The sequence below is a fragment of the Pyxicephalus adspersus genome, chromosome 5 (assembly GCF_032062135.1).
Source record: "Pyxicephalus adspersus chromosome 5, UCB_Pads_2.0, whole genome shotgun sequence".
NCBI classification, from domain to species: domain Eukaryota; kingdom Metazoa; phylum Chordata; class Amphibia; order Anura; family Pyxicephalidae; genus Pyxicephalus; species Pyxicephalus adspersus.
The window spans coordinates 90,213,458-90,235,383 of record NC_092862.1 but is presented as its reverse complement, the minus strand read 5'-3'; the positions used below and the strand labels follow the sequence as shown (position 1 = coordinate 90,235,383).

The 21,926-nt window shown below is 36.8% G+C and overlaps 1 protein-coding gene across 8 annotated transcripts; it reads right to left on the bottom strand.

Moving 5' to 3' along the window:
* Positions 1-1,732: 1,732 nt before the first annotated feature.
* Positions 1,733-20,871, bottom strand: UPP1 (uridine phosphorylase 1). Of its 8 annotated transcripts, none has more exons than XM_072412096.1 (9): positions 20,502-20,741; positions 18,703-18,754; positions 17,114-17,199; positions 12,333-12,453; positions 11,483-11,641; positions 9,332-9,446; positions 7,025-7,234; positions 5,637-5,783; positions 1,733-2,697 (listed from the first exon to the last, which is right to left on the bottom strand). In XM_072412096.1, exons 4-9 carry the CDS (start codon positions 12,408-12,410, stop codon positions 2,558-2,560), a joined length of 849 nt encoding a protein of 282 aa, XP_072268197.1. In that variant the 5' UTR covers positions 12,411-12,453; positions 17,114-17,199; positions 18,703-18,754; positions 20,502-20,741; the 3' UTR covers positions 1,733-2,557. The 8 variants fall into 8 exon arrangements, with proteins under 8 accessions (XP_072268197.1, XP_072268198.1, XP_072268193.1 ...); XM_072412097.1 differs by having other exon boundaries at positions 17,134-17,199; XM_072412092.1 differs by lacking the exons at positions 17,114-17,199; positions 20,502-20,741 and adding an exon at positions 20,774-20,871.
* Between the last annotated feature and the right edge of the window lie 1,055 nt (positions 20,872-21,926).

The following is a 21,926-nucleotide window of genomic DNA, read 5'->3' as shown; positions in this document are numbered from 1 at the left end:
TATGTTAGAGCAGCGTGGGGGAAAAAGCAATAATTATCCATATGGCTGGATAAATTCAAATTTTTACCTGCCAAATTACTGCATTGTTTTAGGTCTCCGATTCCAAAATCCTCCTCATAATAGCACATGTAGTTTAGCAGATTATATGATTAGGAAGGACTGTTTCAAAGCCAGTTATCTATTTTGACAGATTTATTTATACCTCTATGTATGAACTTTACAAAGAAAAAAATCAAGTAAGAGGGTAATCTTTTGCCAGCACACTCCCCCAAAGTATTATGAAGCTGAGGTGCAAAACGGAAGACATTAACACTTGTTCTACTGGTACAAGCCACTGGAAACGATCTTCTCAAGCTCCCAAGGGTAAAAGGGTACTTTAGATTTGGAACAGGGTTCTATCAAGTTGCTTCTAAATTTCCTTAGCTCATACTCCCCAACCTTTTTCTTTTTTTTTTAATATGTTAAAAAGTGTGTATGTTACTGTTCTGTCCGCATGTCCCCCTCTTTGACTGCAGTACAGCCTTCAGTCATTTCTCATGGAGTTGTGCAGCCATGCATGAGTGTGTGACATTGCATTGGATGTGTGCTTTTCTGTTTAGCAACTTGCAGCATTACCAGCCTCCCGTTAGTCATATACACTGTGTCCATCTCTGTGTCCCTGGCACAGAGGATAAGAGGGTATGTCCTGAAGCCAGAGTTCCTGGCTCTTATTTTGTCAGACAGCCCAAAAAAGCAAAGGGCATTTAAAGTTACTATATACTGTATGCAGCAACCTAATACTTATGCGAACTTATTATCGTTACACTGCTAGTAATGTAAAGGTGTATTGGAGCGGCATGATGCATATGCAATAGAGTGGGGCAATAATAATAATTTTTAAGAATGTGGCATTATTATATGCAGGTCCTGTTGATGACATGTATATTTGGAAGTGAACTGTGTGTGGTGGAGTACAGCTCTCACTATGACATGGATACTGGGAAGTAGAAATGGAACTGGAATGTAGATCTAACTAATAACATATTGTATAAACCAATGATTTTGAGTAGCCTCAATAATAAAACACCACATCCCCGATTTTGTTGATAGAAAATGGTATATACAATATCTGGACAATAAAGATGCTAACTATGAATAACATAGAAATAGATATTGTAATAACATATACATCTAAAAAAACACTCCAAAAAATGGCTCAAGCCTGATGACATGACGATAAATGGAAATTTTATTCAGAGTCTCTGCTTCAGAGACTATAATTAGAGGACTGTTTAGTATTAGATTAGGGAGTTTTCTTCCACCCTTATATATATTTATATATATATATATATATATATATATATATCAAAAACATGAATATGCCAGCCCTAGATGAGTATAGCAAGTTTAAATAGAGCAGGCAAATACATTTTTCTTTGTTTGTTTGTAAGTGACAAATAATAGCCACAGTATAAGAACTGGCTAAATCTCACTTGTTTTGTACTCCTATATTGTTGCTATTTGTCACAGAAACATTTGTTACAAGTAAATGTTATTGATGTTTTTTATATTTTAAATTATATAAAATACTCCAAAACATGTCAAATAACATAATAGATAATTTTTTTTGTGTTTGAAAATCACATCTACAATATTATTATCCTCCAGGAATTTAGTTTGCAGATAATAATAAACATTATTACAATATGCAGTATTTCTGGTTAAGTAATAAATAACAAATATAAGTTACCAATTTTCTTTTATTTCCACAGTTGTGGAATGTTCTTTATTTCAAGCTCTTTTCAGTATATATTAACATGTCATATATACCTAAACATCCAACTTAACTGTCCACATTTGTTGTGAAACTTATATAAAGATAACTGTAATTTTAACAGGATGTTTTTACAGAACCAAAAGAATACAATCAAATTAAATCTTTCAATAGTTACGAGCCGTCATCACAATAAAAACTTATTTCTGATTGTTATGGATCATGGAGAAGTACTACCATGACTGACAGAAACTGATCTTTGTCTTTTTTAACATATGACAGAGCTATAAAAAGGGGTGTAATAATCAATGTTTTCATGCAAGATTTAAACAACTTTCACAAAAGATTTAGCTATAATCACATTAGGTTTGGTTAAAAAAAATGTGAATACTATGTGATGAAAACAATGATTAGTGAATCTAAAAATGATTTAATGCCAGCCTCATATTAGCTTTGGTCTTTTACTTGTGCAGTGAAGCCTTTTGCAGGAAACATTATCGATCAGCAAAAACTGCATATTTTAAAAAAATGCAATACTTAAAATGGGTCTCATGAGACAACAAATGGAAAAATTCCCTTTATCACTGGCACTTCAGTTGTAATTTACAGTACGTATGCAATGTATTCATATAAGCTATTTTGATTTATCAGGAGTATAAAAGAATGGGAAACATAAGTTCATAACTTAACAACAACTATCAAATATTGATGCATAATATACATCTGTAGCTGTACAAAATAACACAAATATGGATGCATATATGTACAATATAAATATATGAGATATACATTTGTGCTCACACTCTAAACTTTTGTTAAATGCTTTTTAATAAAATATCCTACTAATTTCTGAGGTCTTTGTTGATATTCCACCAACACATCATGGGAACTAGAGATCTGGTCACCTTCCAAACGATTCAAAAGTGTAACACAAACCACTGCAGCTAAGAAATAGAAAATATATTCATTAATAAATTGCATCCATTAAATCTCAAATCATCTCAACCATCAAATATGGATAGTTTTTTTTTGTTTCAATCTATGATTATTTAATTAAAGTATACCAAACCTGTGTGACCAATCCAGCCATAAGCTTTCATAGAGTGCTACCATAAAGTGGTAATTTTCTATCCATAAGTTCTTCAATGTCACAGCATGTTAAAACTAACGCTAGGAACTAGGAATCACAATACAATTCTTGTTCACTAACACATCTATCATAGTACATTCTAGCTTTAGTTCAGTGCCCTAACCCTTTAAGAAAAGCTTTTACAGGCTTTGAAAGTTAAGACATGATTACTACACAATAAACTAGTTAGATCAATGTTTCTAAACCAAGGTTCTGTGGAACCCTAGGTTTTCTCAACAGGTTGCTAGAAGTTCCTTAAACCATGAGTAATTTGTCAGTCAGGTAAATTTAGGTAACCCTCAATGATCTTTTTGGCTAATTGAAAGGTGAAATTCTTCCTGCTGCCTAGCAATGTAGGAAGAATTATTCCTTTTGACCATCACACTGTGCTGTGGTCTGTGTAATTATGGTAGGGGTTCCCTGAAGACATGAACATTATTTTAAGGGTTTCTCCATGTTACAAATGTTAGAGTTAGATGATCTAGAGACATATATTGAGTATACAACTTGAGGCACCATGACAGGGCTGGCACACAAGGTGCATCACTCCCTGCCATAACACACACACACACCTGACTCCCTCTTCTCCCTTACTTAGCTTTGTGCTATTGCACTATAAAGTCTCATTATTGTTCAACATGGAAGTTCATTATAATACTACAAAGGAGCGCAAAATGATACACACTTGCACTAATCTGGAATCAATACTATGTCAACAAAGCCAAAATCAATGCCATTTTACAGAAAGATGTGCTACCACATTACTGCAACCAAAGGAGCAACGAAGAAAGAGACTATATAGTGCAATGAGCAACCATGTTGTGAGAATTGTTGCATCTTTATGTATATGTATATACAGTTAGGTCCATAAATATTTGGACAGAGACAACTTTTTTCTAATTTTGGTTCTGTACATTACCACAACTATTTTTAAATGAAACAACTCAGATGCAGTTGAACTGCAGACTTTCAGCCTTTTTTTACACAATCACTTCATTCCAGGGGTTCAAAAGAAATTGGACAATTGACTCAAAGGCTATTTCATGGGCTGGTGTGGGCAATTCCTTTGTTATGTCATTATCAATTAAGCAGCTAAAAGGCATAGAGTTTTGAGGGGGGGGGGGGCGAGGTGCTTGTATGTGGAAGATTTTGCTGTTAACAGACAACAAGCCATCCTTAAACTGCAAACACAGAAGACAAACATCTGAGAAACTGCTACAATATTAGGAGTGGCAAAATCTACAGTTTGGTACATCATGAGTAAGAAACAAAGCACTGGTGAACTCTGCAAAGCCAAAAGACCTGTACGTCCACGGAAGACAACAGTGGTGGATGATCGCAGAATCATTTCCATGGTGAAGAGAAACCCCTTCACAACAGTCAACCAAGTGAACAACACTCTCCAGGAAGTAGGCGTATCGATATCCAAGTCTACCATAAAGAGAAGACTGCATGAAAGTAAATACAGAGGGTGCACTGCAAGGTGCAAGCCACTCATAAGCCTCAAGAATAGAAAGGCTAGACTGGGCTTTGCTCAAAAACATCTAAAAAAGCCAGCACAGTTCTGGAAACACATTCTTTGGACAGATGAAACTAAGATCAACCTTTGTCAGAATGATGGCAAGAAAAAAAGTATGGAGAAGGCGTGGAACAGCTCATGATCCAAAGCATACCACATCATCTGTAAAACATGGCGGAGGCAGTGTGATGGCTCGGGCACGCATGGCTGCCAGTGGCACTGGGACATTAGTGTTTATCAATGATGTGACACAGGACAGAAGCTGCCGAATGAATTCTGAGGTGTTTAGAGACATACTGTCTGCTCAAATCAGGCTAAATGCAGTCAAATTGATTGGGAGGTGTTTCATAATACAGATGGACAATGACCCAAAATATACAGCCAAAGCAACCCAGGAGTTTAATAAAGCAAAGAAGTAGAATATTCTTGAATGGCCAAGTCAGTCACCTGATCTGAACCCAATTGAGCATGCATTTCACTTGTTGAAGACTAAACTTCAGACAGAAAAGCCTACAAACAAACAGCAAGTGAAAGCCACTACATTACAGGCCTGGCAGAGCTTTAAAGAGAGGAAACCCAGCATCTGGTGATGTCCATGAGTTCAAGACTACAGGCTGTCATTGCCAGCAAAGGGTTTTCAACCAAGTATTAGAAATGAACATTTTATTTTCAGCTTTTTAATTTGTCCAATTACTTTTGAGCCCCTGAAATGAAGTGATTGTGTTAAAAAAAGGCTTTAGTTCCTCACATTTTTATGCAATCTTTTTTTTCAACCCACTTAATTAAAGTTGAAAGTCTGCAGTTCAACTTCATCTGAGTTGTTTCATTTAAAATTATTTGTAGTAATACACAGAACCAAAATTAGAAAAAAGTTGTCTCTGTCCAAATATTTATGGACCTAACTGTGTGTATATATATATATATATATATACACGTGTATATATGTATATATATATGTGTATATATACTGTATATAATCTGACATACTATGATGTAAACAGATGGAATGCAAGGAAATCTTCACAATATAGTGCACCAAAAAGCTTATTTACCGAGCAGAATTTTACATTCAGCAGCAGCAGGTTAGAGATATAAGAAGGGTACTTCTTTAAGAACAAAATCCTAGACTTTCCTCCCCAGTGTATGTTCTGTGAAAATATTAGTATGTTTTCCAACACCCCTATTTTACTTACTGAATTATGAATGGTATAAACCAGTGCTTTGAGTGAGCTTACCTCGCAGTCCACTTATGTTACACATTGCTGCAAACACTGATGATTCCATCTCAATATTTCTAATGCCAGCCTCATACGCAGCTCTTAGGTACTGCATCTTCTCCTCTTCTGTATATGAGCAGATTGCTCCATCAAGACGTGCTTGGCCTTTGTGAAATAAAATAAGACTAAAGATCAGGGCACTCCATAATGATTGTATAGTGTTTGCTCAACTTCCCATGTACTAAAAATAGTTTAAACGCCTCTAGACAAAAAGAAAAAATTGGGGGTTTCACACATATTTTTTTATGTGCCTTCTTTTGAAAACTAGTAATTAAGAGATTGGACATGACTATGGAGTATGTAAAGCGATGCATGATATGTTGGTGCTATATAAATACTGGATAATAATAAAGGTATGAATAACAGTTACAGTTTTACGATACTGTGGTGTTATCTTGTGCCTTTGCCAAATAATTCCAATTTTATTTCCCTGTGTGTAGTTTCAAACCTATAAAGCAAAATAAAGTAGAATATGATTACAATGTGTTACTACGATTGCAAAAAAGTATGGACTGAACCAAGACATTGCTAAAATGAAAAAAAAATGCTCTGGGCTTTGTGGTAATAGGAAAGAAATGGCTCAGTAACGCAAAAGGATAAAAAAACACAATTATCACAAAGAATTGCCAGCTAAAAAGGGTTTGCAATCAAACAAATTTAGTAAAAAGCTTGATAAAAATGAAAAGGAGGTTTGGGTTAAAATATTTTTTATGCTAAAATAGTAGATATAGATTACAAAGAATTTAGCTTATTAAATCAAAGGAAATATTATTAACCTCCTGGGTGGTTTATTTCTGTCTGGATTTAAAGTGGTACATTGTCTTTCATGAAAATTTATTTTACAGTATAATAATATAGTATGAGTATATTAAAGTTTGAAACACAAAATCATGTCAAAATGGTAATTTAAATAAAACAAAAAAAATGTAATATTAAACATTGCTATGATATAGTGTTTCAAACTTTATTATACTCATACTATTATATTATACTGGTAAATACATTTTAGACATATAAATTCAGTGTATTGCATTCAATAAAGTTATTTTGTATTGAATGCAATACAAAATAATTTGAAACTCTCGCCACGCCTCTAGTGACGGTTGTACACACCGACGTCACCGGGAACTCCCGGGGAACGTCAGAGCACTCTACGGGGGACAGATTGAGGAAGAGGACGCGGCCAGATAATGGCAGGAGACTGGAGGACGCTGAAGGTAAGAGTTAATTTTTTATTTTTTTAATTACCCCCAGTGTGACTCGGGATTACCGCTTTCAGCTTTTTTTTTTTTTTTTTTTTTACCCTGAGTCACACCTTGGCTTACTGCTGGGGAGGTTAAACAAACCTTCATAGAAGTCCAGAGTACACATTGTATTTCCGATAACAGTATTGAACTCATTGATTTCTTGACTGCACTGAACCAACTCTTGGGCCAGTTCTGCATCCAGTTTTGTACTACGGATTACTGTTTTACCAAGAACAATCTGTTCAAACTGAGGCTCGAAACAGGGATTCACAGACTGACTTGTAATCACTACAGAGCCTGGCTCAATACCTAAAGAAACAAAAAAAAAAATGGAAAATTAGTTAATTAAAAAATAAAGCTTCTGATGTCAACAGTTAAATATAACAGATAAATATATATTTATAACAGGTAATCTAAATTCAGGAAAAAGTTTTACTTATACATTTTTATACTATTTAGAAATACAATTAAACACCATCTTGGTTTATATTAGGTCATACAAAGTTCCAAAAAAAGAATAATACTAAAACCTTAAAAATATAAATTTCTATTGTCATGTTTGTAGAATGCATGATGAGTTTTTAGGGGGCTTGCCTAGATCCTACGGTTGAACATTTGCAGTGATGCAGTAAGTAATATATCTGGTAGGACCAAGAAGTTCCAAAAAGTAGGTGCTTTCTTTTCCAATTATCCTTCACCTAAATGCAGACAAAGGCACCATTTATTGAACAGTAAAACAACTTGATCCTGCCTCGACTCGATTTGCCTAAGGCTACTGCCAGTAGCCAATTAAATGCCAGGGGGCACAATGTGCATAGTTGGTCTCATCTTCCTGATAGTCACTGGCATATAGAATATATTTTGCTAACCATAATGTAGTGTCATTGCTCTCAGTTACACAGATATTAGGATAATAGTTGAATAACCATAATTCATTGGAACCCATTTCTCAAAAGCAAAGTTTTGAAAGGACCCTAATCTTGATAAGGTTTGGGAAGGAGTGCTCACTCTCGCATAGAGGTTGTAGTTTTATGATGAATCTAATTCTAATAAAAACTCTCATCAGAGATTCATAATTCTGCGAAGTCTGAGAAGCTACATTATGAGGAATCCTGAATTGTCACTGACCAAAAATCACTGAAGAGGTGGGAAATGAACAGATCATAATACTTCCTAAATAATGTGTGGCTCATGACAATCAATGACAGTGGTCTGGTTTGTTCTGCTCAGTTTTCATGAGTCCTGTAGTATTTTAACACTTTAGAGTTTTGTATGTTAAAGCTTTGTAGCTGAGGTGAAGCAGACAATTCAGGAGTTAAAGTTGGTATTACACCAATCCAAATCTTCAGAATTCCCAAGCTTCTAGAGTTTTCAAAGTACTACCAACCTCACACCTTTAAAGCAAGTTTTGTGAAAGTTTTTACAGTATATGACATGTATTACTTCTGTCTCTGAACCGGCTTTGCAGTAAGTTAAAAGCCAAACAATGGTGGTTGATGGTTGTGCAAGAAATATTTAGCCCACTTATAATAATAGTTAACTGCACAAGCATCAAGATTCAATCTCGCTAACTATTTTTGACCTTCTATACTCACAACTCAATATCCATATTCCTATATTATTATGTAATGTTTTCCTCTCCCTATTGAAATTCAACAGTCCAAAACTAACCTGAACAGCACGCTCTACTTACTGATTATATAATCAGTAAATAGAGCAAAGAGCAACACAAATGTGCAAGTGGCAGTTAACACAGTAAGTAACAATATTTCTGTTTACTATAGTAAGCATATTCAGGTATCTATAGGCTATATTGTAAATCATTTCACAGCACTTCCATAGTGAATAAACCCGCTTTAAAGATCCGCAGACAAATCACCATCCTGCTTTGGGAGAAATCAGTGAGATTGAAAGAATATAATAACTTCTGGTTTTTATGTATTTTCTGAACATATGTTTCTACCATTTATCAGGTCAAACGTTCTAAAGCTCCAGAAGTTTTACAATAGGTAATCATAAGCCCAAAGATTACTCACATTCTTTCCTGTATACAGTATATAGTGTCATAAAGATGACTGTGGTCTTTGCATTTCATATGTTAGCTCTTCGGGCCAGGGTCCTCACCTCCTGTGTCACTGTCTATATTCTTCTGTCATTTGCAACCCCTATTTAATGTACAGCGCTGCGTAATATGTTGGCGCTATATAAATCCTGTTTATTATTATTAATAATAATAATAATAATATGTTGCTACATATGTTGGTATGTAAAATATTCTGCTTCAAATATTAGCAAGTTAGGGCACTTTTGGCTATAGATAAGATTAAACCTTTAAATATCTTTTAGGGTACATTTATTGTGGGGTTCAGTTTAAGTGACTTGGTAAACTCATAAAATAGGCTTTACCTATGCCTCCAGATGTACCAATACGAATAATAGTGACATCACAACACTTGGAATGATACAAAAGTTTGATAAGTTCATGAAGCATTATTGAGATAGATGGAATTCCCATACCATGCTGCAAAAGAAAAATATATTTGTAGTAAAAAAATTGAACAAACCTTTAAGGTATTTAGCACTAGATTTAGAAGCTGCCTATCTGATCTTAAAGCGTACCTATACCCACAAAATCAGGTTTCCCTTATGGATAACATAAGCCAAAGTTATAATCATCTGAATACTTTTTTTTTCAGCTTGCTTTGACCTTTAACCCCTCGGTAATCCCGAGTGTCACTAGGGGTGGATTCCACTTGCAAAAAGCGGTAATCCCGAGTCACTCTCAGAGTAAAAAAACAAGCCCCCGTTACCTGCGCCCCGTGCTCCAGCCGCGATCTAATGATCCCGCTCTGATGCCAGGACGTTTCTGAATTAGGGGGCGTGGCCTGAAATTTAACTACTGGGTAATCTGCTTTTAAATACCACCCGGGGTCCCAGCCACACCGCTGCTCGCATCAGCAGTTAGATGCGAAGCACAATGCAGGACTTGTGCATCACATCTAACTGCAGATGCGAGCAGCAAAATTCTGGGGGTGGTGCCAGCGGGAAATCACTGGCACCATCCCCCGAATTTACTATTGCTGCTCGCATCACACGGAAGATGCGATGCACAATGCAGAAGTCCTGCATTGTGCATTGCATCTCCCTGGAGATGCGAGCAGCAGCAGTGTTGGTGAATGCAGGGGGTGAGCCAGGGCAGGACATCACCACTCGCATCACCAGGAAGATGTGACATCTTTCTGGTGATGCGAGTTGTGATGTATTCAGAGGGTGTGGCCTGGGCCAAAATTTAAAAGCAGATTACAATGTAATCTGCTTTTAAATGGTTTTTACAGTAAAAAACACTTCACAACATATAATAAAAATAAAAGTACATATTTAAGTACACCAAACATAATTGCCCAGTGCCCTGATTTACATTTTGCCCACTATTATCCCTGACCTTTTGAAATTTTTTGATAAATTAGTTTTTTTTGATAAATTACATTGTTTTGGTCTATTATTTCAATATTTTGAATAATTATTATTTATAATTATTTATTATCTTTTAAATCATGATTATATTTTAATAAATAAAATTTTTATACCTGGGAGTTAATCCTAAGAATTACAGGCCCACAATATAAACAAAAATTTCTATGCAAAAAAAATAGGCTCACTTTTTGCATTAAAAAACTGACAGAATTAGAATGCTAGGGGGGGTTAACCCCCTAGCGTTCTAATTCTGTCATTTTTTGATGCAAAAAGTGATCCTATTTTTTTTGCGTAGAAATTTTTGTTTATATTGTGGGCCTGTAATTCTTAGGATTGACTCCCGGGTATAATTATTATATTTATTTATTATATTAGCGGGATCGTGAGATTGCCGCTGGAGCGCGGGGATAAGGTAAGAGGGACCCTCAAAGGTACCCCGAGTGTGACTCGGGATTACCGCTTTTTGCAATTTTTTCCACCCCGAGTCACACTCGGGAATACCGCTAGGGAGGTTAAACAATAAAAGAGTTTTCCAAACCCCCAGGTCTCTTCATCGCCTAGGCGGTGAGGTGCAATCTGGGAAATGCCATCCTTGGTGGGAGTGTTTCTAATCCACTCCCACTGTCCTAATTATGCAGATTTTTTTGTCACTGTGCTCTGTCTGTAGCTGCTGAGCCTGTGAGCTCCGTGCATTGAGGGAGGTGGAGAGTAAGGTCAGGAGAAGAAGAAAACGTAAACTTGCCAGTCACAAGCTGGCTACATCCAAACACTTCAGAAATCATTATTTATTGCATAGATACAAGCTGACCCAGCCAGTGCCACTGGGGAAGATTGACATTTTAGTGCAAATAAGAATAGATTATTAATTGAAAAACTAGTTTTTAAGTATAGTTCCTCTTTAAGCTACTACCATGCTACTTATCTGTTCAACAAGAGTAATGACAAAGGGAATAGTCAAAGATGTAAATATTATTCAAGTAAGAACATGTTGATATTTTACAGCCAAAAAAACAATAGTGACATGTTGTAACCAATGTACCTTAGCCTTTAGATCATTGTATTAAAGCAAAATGGTTAACTTACACTGATGGATAGCACTGGTCCTACTTTATACATAGCATAGCGGTCTGTTCCTGCACAAATGTTAGGAATGTCTGCTGTAGGGTCTCCCATGTTCAGTTCTCCAGTAATGTACTGTGCAAAAGCTTTCATCCTTGATGGACTGCCTCCAACACATACAAACTAAAAACAGTAAGATATACAGTAGGTCCATTACACATGGGTAGAGAGAGAGAGAGATTGAGTACTGCAACATTGTAACATAGAAGTATTTATGAACAGAAAGCAAAGGCTGTATGCCACACATAAATTTACAGTAATTAATAACTATAGATGGTAAAATGGTTTCTTTTTTTTAAACTTTTACACACATTGATAACACACATTTACACACATAACAGCATTTACCTAAAGAAAATTGCATTTAAAAGCTGATCTGTAAAAGGCTATCCTTTAAGTGAAAACCTTCTTAATTTTTAACCATATCCTCTTCTTAACTACTTGGATATAAATAGTTGTCACAATTTTTTTCACCTTGAAACTATCTCTTTAATCTGTTATACAGAAGATAGTCACACTTAGCTTTAAAAGCATATCTCTTAACTGTGAATATATTAAGCTGTAATGCTCAGTAAACCCACACCTATAAAGCAAGCTTTGTGAAAGCTTTTACAGTATCTGTCATGTAACACTTCTGTTTCAGCCCTAGCTTCACAGTAAGTTAAAATCCAAACAATGTGTTATTATGTAGTGTTATGTGATTTTAAAAAAGTAAGAATGATTAACAAATAAAAAAAAACTCTGCTGAAAAAAACTTCCTGAAAAGGCAATATTGTATTTAAAGAGGTTATTTCCAGACTTTTTATTTTGTTACCTTTACATCCCCAAAGAGGTCCTGGAAATCATGAGTATTTGTTCCAAGATCAAAATGATATAGTATATCGTCCTTCATCTGTTCCAGGTGAGGATTTGAGACCTGTAAAGTCCTTTTTTCCCTAGCAATTCAAAATGTAAGAATATTCAGGTCATTAGGTTGTGGTGCATTTTATTATTGCAATATTGAACCTATTTTTTGCTTTCAGCTCAATTAAAAAAGATCCATATTCATCACAACAAAATATTTGCAGTTTTTTATTTTCTTCAGAATACAGCCACGGTCTGAAAAGTAAAGCTTGCCCCCTGCTCTTTGTATTCATGAAGTTGTTTATCAAGCCCCCTATGGAGCCAGTGCTATAACTTGGTAAAAAGCAAAGCTCATGCACCCTTATGATTGGGGTACATGCTCCAATTAGGCAAGGGAAATGGTAAACTTTTGGAAAAAGACCACTGCTTCCACACAGCATGTTGCCAGGACAGTTTTTTTACCCAGTCTGGGGCTGCTTTCTAAAGATAAAAAACATTAATTTACTACCTTCTACATGTCATTTTCAACATATTTGTTGGATTTTGTTTATCTGTAGTCCGTGTTGCATATCCTTGTCTAGAATGTCTAAGGCATTGTTGCTCCAATTACCTAAATGTGAATTCCTTTGACTGGGTTGGACTAAATTCTGACTTGGATAGGGTCTATTCATCAATTCTTATACACCTTGGATAGCCACAGAAACAATTGTTTTTGCTTACTGCAATAAATCCTCTTCCCTCAGAAAATAAACCCAGTATTTCAAGTTAAAATACACTTTTTCCAGTTAACATGTAAACTATTTCTTTGAAATTGTCAATGTTAGTCAGGATAACTACAGAGGCTTGTGCCATTTTTACATAATTCAGATACACAGACATTTCAACTGTACCTTTGGGATTTGGTACTTTTAGTACACATAACCCAATGTGGATGACATTTAGGCTATGTTCAGATCGGTGGAAGAAACAGTGGCTCCTGACGGCTGCACTTGGCTGCCCACACCACTGATTTTTTTTTCTACAGTAAGAGCAACTCTTAATTGTGACACTTTCATTTGTCTGATTGTTCCATTTTCTCTATGGTATAAATGTTTTAGACTATGTCATATATATATATATATATATATATATATATATATATATATATATAGATACAGTGCGGGAAATAAGTATTTGATCCCCTGCTGATTTTGTACGTTTGCCCACAAAATAACTGCCAATCTCCCTCGGTCTGGGACTCCATGCAAGATCTGCAATGATCAATGAGAACAGTTGCAATGATCATGAGAACAGTGACGAAGCAGCCCAGAACTACACAGGGGGAACTTGTCAATGATCTCAGGGCAGCTGGGACCACAGTCACCAAGAAAACGATTGATAACAAACTGCGCCGTGAAGGCCTAAAATCTTGCAGAGCCCGCAAGGTCCCCCTGCTCAAGACAGCACATGCACAGGCCCATTTGCAGATTGCCAATGAACATCTGAATGATCCGGAGGAGAACTGGGTGAAAGTGTTGTGGTCAGATGAGACCAAAATTGAGCTCTTTGGCATCAACTCAACTCGCCGTGTTTGGAAGAAGAGGAATGCTGCCTATGACTGCCGCCATCCCCATCGTCAAACATGGAGGTGGACACATTATGCTTTGGGAGTGATTTTCTGCTAAGGGGACCGGAGACCTTCACCGCATTGAAGAGACAATAGACAGGGCCATGTACAGTCAAATCTTGGGTGAGCACTTCCTTTCCTCAGCCAGGGCATTATTATTGGGTCATGGATGGCTATTCCAGCATGACAATGACCCAAAACACACGGCCAAGGCAACAAAGGAGTGGCTCAAGAAGAAGCACATGAAGGTCCTGGAGTGGCTCAGCCAGTCTCCAGACTGGATGATAGGGGATCAAATACTTATTTCACTCATTACAATGCACATCAAGCTCTGACTTTTGAGCACTGGGTTTTTGAGGGTTCTTTTGTTGTTATTCTGTCTCTCACACCTACAATACACCCACCATTACAATTATAGACTGGCCATTTTCTTTGTCAGAGGGCAAACTTACAAAATCAGCAGGGGATCAAATACTTGTTTCTCTCACTGTGTAAAGCCTGGAAATGTCAACTAAATAAAGGGCAAGGAGAGAGAAAAAGACATGGTTTTGTAGGCATTCATAATGAGAAAATCAAAAGAAGTTTTACAACAGAAGTTTTACTACAAAAAGATTTACAACATTTTATTCAAATTAAATAAAGTTCGGCTAAGCTGTTATTTCAGCTATACAAAAAAGTACTGTGCTATTATAGATATGACACTGAACTCGTGTTAACACTTTAACACGAGATTCTGATGATAAGTATAGGGTCACAGAGTGATAATCTCAGCTCTCGACGTGTTTCACCAAGAAGGCTTCCTCAGGGGATGTAGGAGACATATGTTATTTAGTGTCCTTTTGTTTTTTTCATTATAAATGCCTACAAAAGCATGTCATTTTCTCTCTCCTGTCCTATACTTTGATGTTCTAGCTGCTACATAAAGCTATTTCTATGGACTTGTTTTCTATCCTAAAGGTGTAATCTGTAACTTGTTAAAAAAAAATCCACACAAGAGGTTAGAATTTGGTTGTGCTTAATTTTTAAGGCTAAAAATCTTTAATAACCCTTATGTTCAAAAAAGACATCTTCAAAAAAAGTTATAAATAGCGGACCTCTGACATTAAGTTACAAAGTGTCTGGAATGCTTGAAATGATATGAACAGGAAATCCACATCCTGCTGTTTCCCACATTCCCATACATGGATGTTACCAACAAGGGATATTAGTATTATTAAAAAAAAAATAGAGAATTGAACAAAACAGTAAAGATTGCATAACGTGAGATAAATTTGGTGTCCACCTATCTAGTTTGTTACATAAAGGAGAAAGAGGGGAGATGAGTAACATAAACACGCTTTATTCTAGTTTCTGTAATGAAATGTGGATTCCAGAGTATATTATATGTTGAGTCTACCTGATAGTAGCCACTGTCTACAATTCTTCTCCTTTGTTATCATTATGTTACACCCTCCTCCCTTTTTTTCTTTTTTACCATGAACCTAAAATGTTATACACATTTAATATAACCATGCATATTTCTCTCTTTCATTGGTCCCCTTCTCCCCTTGGTGATCTACGAGGGACACCTATTAAACAACACCTAGAGCAGGATATGAAGGATTCCTGTTCCTCCCCCTGCCTGTTTCTCCTAATATCATGTCATTCATTACGCTTGTGCTATCCATTGTACAAGCGCAGTACTTCCGGCCTCAAAACACCTAGTGCGCCTGTGCAAATCAGAAGCACAGCCGCACTTCCATTCTAATGTTTACATCTCGTGTTTTTAAGGACCCTGTGTCCACATCACTAGTCCCCTGGTGGCTGGCTGCGAACGTGCTGCTCCGTTTTTCCTGCTACAGATTGACAATCAAAATTCGGCAACCTCCAGACCTAAGGTGTGCCGGATTTTTATTCTCACCTCCACACACAGGCCAGCCTTCCTCTCGCAGCACCCGCGGACATCTGGCACAGTTCATGGGGGCAGGCAGCAGGGACGTCTCAGCGTGTATTTAGTTCAGCAAACAGCTGTTTCTGCAGAACAGCGCCATCGAAACATCAATGGCCAAACCGTGTACTGCAGTCCCTGTATTGAAAATGCGATCCAAAATTCATGCCGGTAAACTGAAAGAACCAGATTATGGATGGCCGGATTTTCGATTGTCAACCTGTACCTATGTCAACAGTGAGTTTTCCTTATGGAATTCTTCTTTTACCTTATTATTTATATTAGTATCATTATTAGACTTATTTATCTATACTTATTAATTGTTTCATTTCAGACCGACTCTCCTCCATTGTGTATTCCTTTATAAAAAAAAGGCTGATAGATATTTCTCCTTTTGATAAAACTCATAAAGTAAGTACATTATAATCATCTCTTTAAAACATGACTTTATTAATAACTAATTTCAGACATTATCGGAGATGGAGATATGAAAACACTGATAACCCTTTCAATTGGTATAAGCATCAACAAATAATATTTTATGGTTCTGTGATTTGATCAGGCAGTACTGCATTTCACGAAAATGATGTACAGCCAGGAAAAAGTGGCTGCCATGTTTGAACAATAGTTTAATTTCTTAAATGTTGGGTAGGTCTAGCAACCACCTTGGCTTGTGGGGAAAAAACATTTAATTCCAAGTGTACTTTAGAGCAAAATAAACATAACATAAAAGATACAGTCTATCAGTAGAATGAAAAAGGCATTTTTATTCATCTGTTTCCAGGGACATGGTTGTATTTTATGCTGATCCTGTCAGTAAGTCTGTGAATTTTCAACTTCCTTTAACAGGCAAACCTGCCCAAATAGCAGTTGCAAAGTTAATACCATTCAGCACAGAGTGAGACAAACCATTTCCCATCCTACAAATTTCAGTGCATACAATGGTATTTTTTTAAAATTTTGTTAAAAGCTATACCCCAAAAAGGTAAAACATTTGCCATAACTGCTTAAAACGTGTCCTCTGGAGTTATAAAATCCATTTAAATCTACTAGTCTAGCACTCTCCAAAGGTGGCTACATTCCTCACACAAAAAGTGTGTTACTGTCTGAAATACCAGGTAAAATAAAGAAATATAAAAACGGAAATGAATACAGCTGCAATACATTCTTATTATTTACTTGTATTTATATAATGTCAACATATTATGCAGAGATTTACAAAGTCTGAAGTCATCTCACTGTCTCTCAAAGGGGCTCCAAATCCAATGTCCCTAGTCATGCATTAACAGTCACAGTAAGGCCAATCTGTGGGGGAAGCCAATTAACCAAATTAAGTGCATATTTTTGGAACATGGGAGAAAACCCATACAAACACAGAGAGACCTTAACATACTTAATGCAGATAGTGCCCTGGCCAAGATTCAAACTTGAGACCCAGTGCTTCAAATGCCAGAGTGGGACAGCACAACGAGCCTCCTGCAGCTGAGCAGGGGCTTGCTATAGGTGAAGAGTGCAGCGTTAGATTGGGGGACTGGTGTTGGGTAAGCACTGACACCAGACCAGGGTCTTACACAGATAAATGTTTAAAGAGGAACTATACTCAAAAACTAGTCTTTCAATAATTAATCTATTCTTACTTGCACTAAAATGTCAGTCTTCTCTGGTAGCACTCTCTGGGTCAGCGTGTATCCATGAAAAATGTAATGATTTATAAAGTGTTTAGAAGTGGCCATGTTGTGACTGGCAAGTTTACGTTTTTTTCCTCTCCTGACCTTCTTCTCCATTCACTCCCCCTCCCTCACTGCACAAGAGCTCACAAGCTGAAAACAAGCAGGAAGCAGCTGCAGACAGACCAGTTGAACTTGAGTGACATATTTCCAGGCAAGGAAAAAAAATTCTGCATAATTAGGGCAGTGGCAGTGGATTACAAACACATTCTTACAAGGATGGCATTTACCAGATTGCAGTTCACTGCCTAGGTGATAGAGAGACCTGGGGGTGTAGCCAAAACTCGTTTTTAATCTTTAAAGCAAGCTGAAAGCAAGCTGAAAAAGGTCAAAGCAAGCTGAAAAAAGCTATGCAAAATGAATAAGGATAGTATCAAAGACTATATATTATTAAATAGTAGGGTTTTTGTTTTATAGTGTTATGCATTATGAAATATTGTGTGCAAATACACAGTTCCATGTAGGTTATGTACAAAAATGTAGCTACACTTTAGATGTTATTATGATGTATTATTAAATGTATGATGTATTAAAAAATGTATCAGAACAGATTGCATATATATAGAGTAAATATAGTAAATACTGTATATGGTGGCAATCTAACAACGCTTGAGAAAGCTGTAAGGTGAAACCCAAGTCTGTATACATTTGACATGCTTTTAATTCTAGAATTTATGTAGATGATAATAATATTACATTTAAAAGGATTTGATATACTAGGGTCCTCGCAGTGTGTTTTTCACATTCACCAACATATTGCAGGATATTGCAAGTGGGATACTGGTGATAGCAAATTAAAGAGTCGTGAGAGTCAAGAGAAATGACATGAGAGTTTGTATAACACACATGAGACACGAACATCATCAGATAGAAGACAAAAGCAATTTACCAGGTGGTGTGGTATTATTGTTTTGTTTATTATATACTCTACAATATCCTAAAATGTGTGATCACGGTAACAAAATAGGTACAAACTTTCTTTGTGACTGCTAGTTCTGAAAACTCCTGTGATCAATCAATGTTGTAGTGCACCCGAAATGATGAGATATTTGTCATTTTCCATAAAATACTGAATACTTACATTGATTTTGGTTGTTTACTTTCCATTTCTTTGACTGGGGCCATATTTAGTCCTTAAAAGTAAACATAAACAATGTCAAGTAAAAGATACCCAACAGCCAAACATATATACCAGTGTTCTCCCCATCCCGGAACGGAACCTTACAAATTCAAAACCACATTGTGTAGCTGTGCTTTGCTGTAGCTGTATACCCATCAACAAAGCTAGGAGTTCTCTTGCCTTTTGTTTTCCTGTTACCAACTGTAGCCCTATAATTGCTCACATCCTATTTCTTATGACTACAATTCCTTCCCCTTCTCAAGCTATGACACAAGATTTCTACTGTAATTCCATGCTGCTGAAAATGTATCTGGCATCTACTGTTTTTTTTTTCCCATTGGTAGTCACTTGGTCACATCCGATCGAGTGTTTTTTTTTTAATTAAAATTATGTTACCTGTAGGAATACTAATTGTCATATATTTTGATGCCTTTAGGGTTTAAGTAAATAGGGTCGCTATATGAATGCAAAGGTAGAATAACCGGTTTGGGGGAGCTGTATGTATAGCTGTAAATTGAGTGAAAATGTCAACATCAGGTCAAAATATTTTGCCTACATCAATTTCCAATAGTGAAAATGTACAGAATGAGAGAAAGCAAAAGCAGAAATACCCTTTGGTTTATGAACAGTCAGTGACCTCCAAACTGGTTATTGATTTGTTTCTATGTTACAGAAACTGGTTTCAACTGGTCAAGCAGTTCAATAATGCATTTAAGAGAATTAATCAGTAAAACATTTACATTAATGTAACTTTGGTGTATTTACACTAATTACAGAGCACCTCCTGTCCCCAGCTCCATCTTCCAACCTTATACTCATCTGGTTTTTACTTACCCTTGTTTGTCCAGTTTGCAGAGTAAGTGCATTGTCCAGTGTGAAGAGTAATTGGAATTAAAGTTCAGTGACCAGTAACAAGTGACCAAGTAGTTGTGTTACTCTCCTGTCCCCACCACACATCCAACTGCTCGCTCTTTGTCTGTCTCTCAGCAAATGATCAAATCAGAAAGGGCAGAATGTTGTGGGTCATCTGACCAATATGTTTCTGATTGAAAAGTCAGATATTTATCAGGGCGGTAGGTAGAGTGTAAGTGATTTGTTTTGTAGGTGGTTTGTTGTCAATTCCTGGGTGTGCTACAATGTGGGTTTTGGAACTCAACAAAAATGGGTGAATTAGACACACCGGGAAGGAGTGTGGCCTTGCTAAGAATAGTGTGTGGTGGGGGAGGAGAGCAGATAATTGGTACATGGAGTCTGGTACTCCTGACAGGAGGTGCTTCTTTGCAAGTTAGACATGAGGGAGGAGTGACCACACAGCACAAGAGCAGATAGGGGGATAGTAATGGCCCACATAAATAAGCTTTAGTGGGCATGCCTTGCCATCAATGGGAGATGCTTCTGTCCAATTGTCCTACTATTGAACAGTTTCCACTGTTTTTGCATGCCAAAAGACTTCTAATTATGAAAAGCAATTCTTAAGTAAATAAACCACAGGCAATGCTAGACCTAAGATGAGGGTGCAAGTTTAACTGTCAATATGTACACTTAAAGCAATTTAGCACTGTTGTATGTATGTATTTATAACATATAAACATATAACATACATGTCTGCATGTTCTAAGCATCTTTTATCCAGATACTAACCAGGAAGAAATAAAATCACATGCCATAATCAATATGTCAGAAAAAATAAAAGCACTTGCCATATTCAATATGTCAGTAATAAATACATAAACGCATCTATTTCTTTTTTTCTTACCCACCTATTGATCTTGCAGTGACCTTGTAAAACGTCCGCAGCTTGCAGTACCTTGCGCGTCTGTATACACTGCTACTAATTCTAGCTCATAGTGACAGTCCCATTGATGAATGACACGCCCACGTGATGTCACTCCCTGACAAGACATCGTTACTATCGCAGCATTCTTGCTTTCTCATTGAGTCACGTGACTTATAGTAACTTCTGCCAGAGATAACACGTAAAACACGTCTAGTATGAGGCATATCCCGGGGTTGTAGTACTGTGCATCCTTACCTGTGTATGACGTGCTAAGCCCCGCGCACTTGTATCTGTAGTGTCACAGGCTGCCTTTCCTTGAGCTGCGGATGGGTGTTGTAGGGAGTCAGATCCTGTGTTTGTCAAGAAGAGTCATAAAAATGTTACGGGAAATACATGGAAGCAGAAGGCGTTCCTTGTAGACACTGTGCAGGGCCAATAACAATGTACTTACAGGGTTTCTTTTGATACTGCAAACCCTAACTAAATTACATTTAAAGGGGCCCTGTCACTAGACGTTTTATTTTACCAGAATCTTCTTAAAACGTGTGTATTTCCCCTTGTGACATTCATAAGCCCCGAAACAACTGCTGGGTGTCCCAATGTTTGATATAATGCCAGTATTCCCTTTCATCATACTTCATGAAAAGAAAACAGCAAAAATTCATTTAAAATACTTGAAATATGTTTGCTTTTATCTGCATTTTTATGGTGACGGTCTCTTTTTAATGTAATGGACAGTGTATCCTAAACATCAGACATCTCTGATGATATATGAATATGTTATTCTGTTATGAACAGTCTTTATTTTGTTATAGAGTACACTTTTAAAAAGGCACATTAATGTCCATTGTCACAAATCATGGGAATGCACCTGCTGTACCGTTCATTGTGAATGGCATAACAGGCCATAACTCACCACAACCCTAACATGGTGCATTGTGTTGTATCTGTAGTGTGTGTAACGTTCTAATAACCCACTGATAGAACACTTAAAGTTGAATTTACCAACATACATGTCAACTATGGCATACACATTTCTGTAGGCACCCCGCAGCGATGACAGGTCCAGGAACCCATTACTGCTGCATCCCCCTAAAGCTGCCATCACCAGCTCCATGGCAGACTTCAGAGTCCCATGGCAATTCCCCACAGCTGTTGTACAGACACCAGTAATGTAACGCCTACTCATGCACAGTTACACTGTCCGTGGCTTCTGGGTCTACTTGCATTGCTGTCATGTACAGATCTGTGCTCTACACTCCATGAGTAAAGCACTGCAGTGTAGGGAAAAAAAAACAAAAAGCTACTAGTCTGGGGAAAAAAAGTCGAGTCTGGGGAAAAAAAACCACATATCTTCTGCCATAAATACCTTTTTTGTGAATTTTTGGGTTTAGCTCCTCTTTGTGAA

Coding starts and splice junctions, on each gene's coding strand:
- UPP1 (XM_072412092.1), bottom strand. CDS start 18,746: ATGGCCCCAGTCAAAGAAATGGAAAGTAAACAACCAAAATCAAT. Junction 9,447..11,482: donor GACCAGTGCTATCCATCAGT/GTAAGTTAACCA, acceptor TTTCTTTTGCAG/CATGGTATGGGAATTCCATC. Junction 5,784..7,024: donor TACTCTGGACTTCTATGAAG/GTTTGTTTAACC, acceptor TATTTCACAAAG/GCCAAGCACGTCTTGATGGA.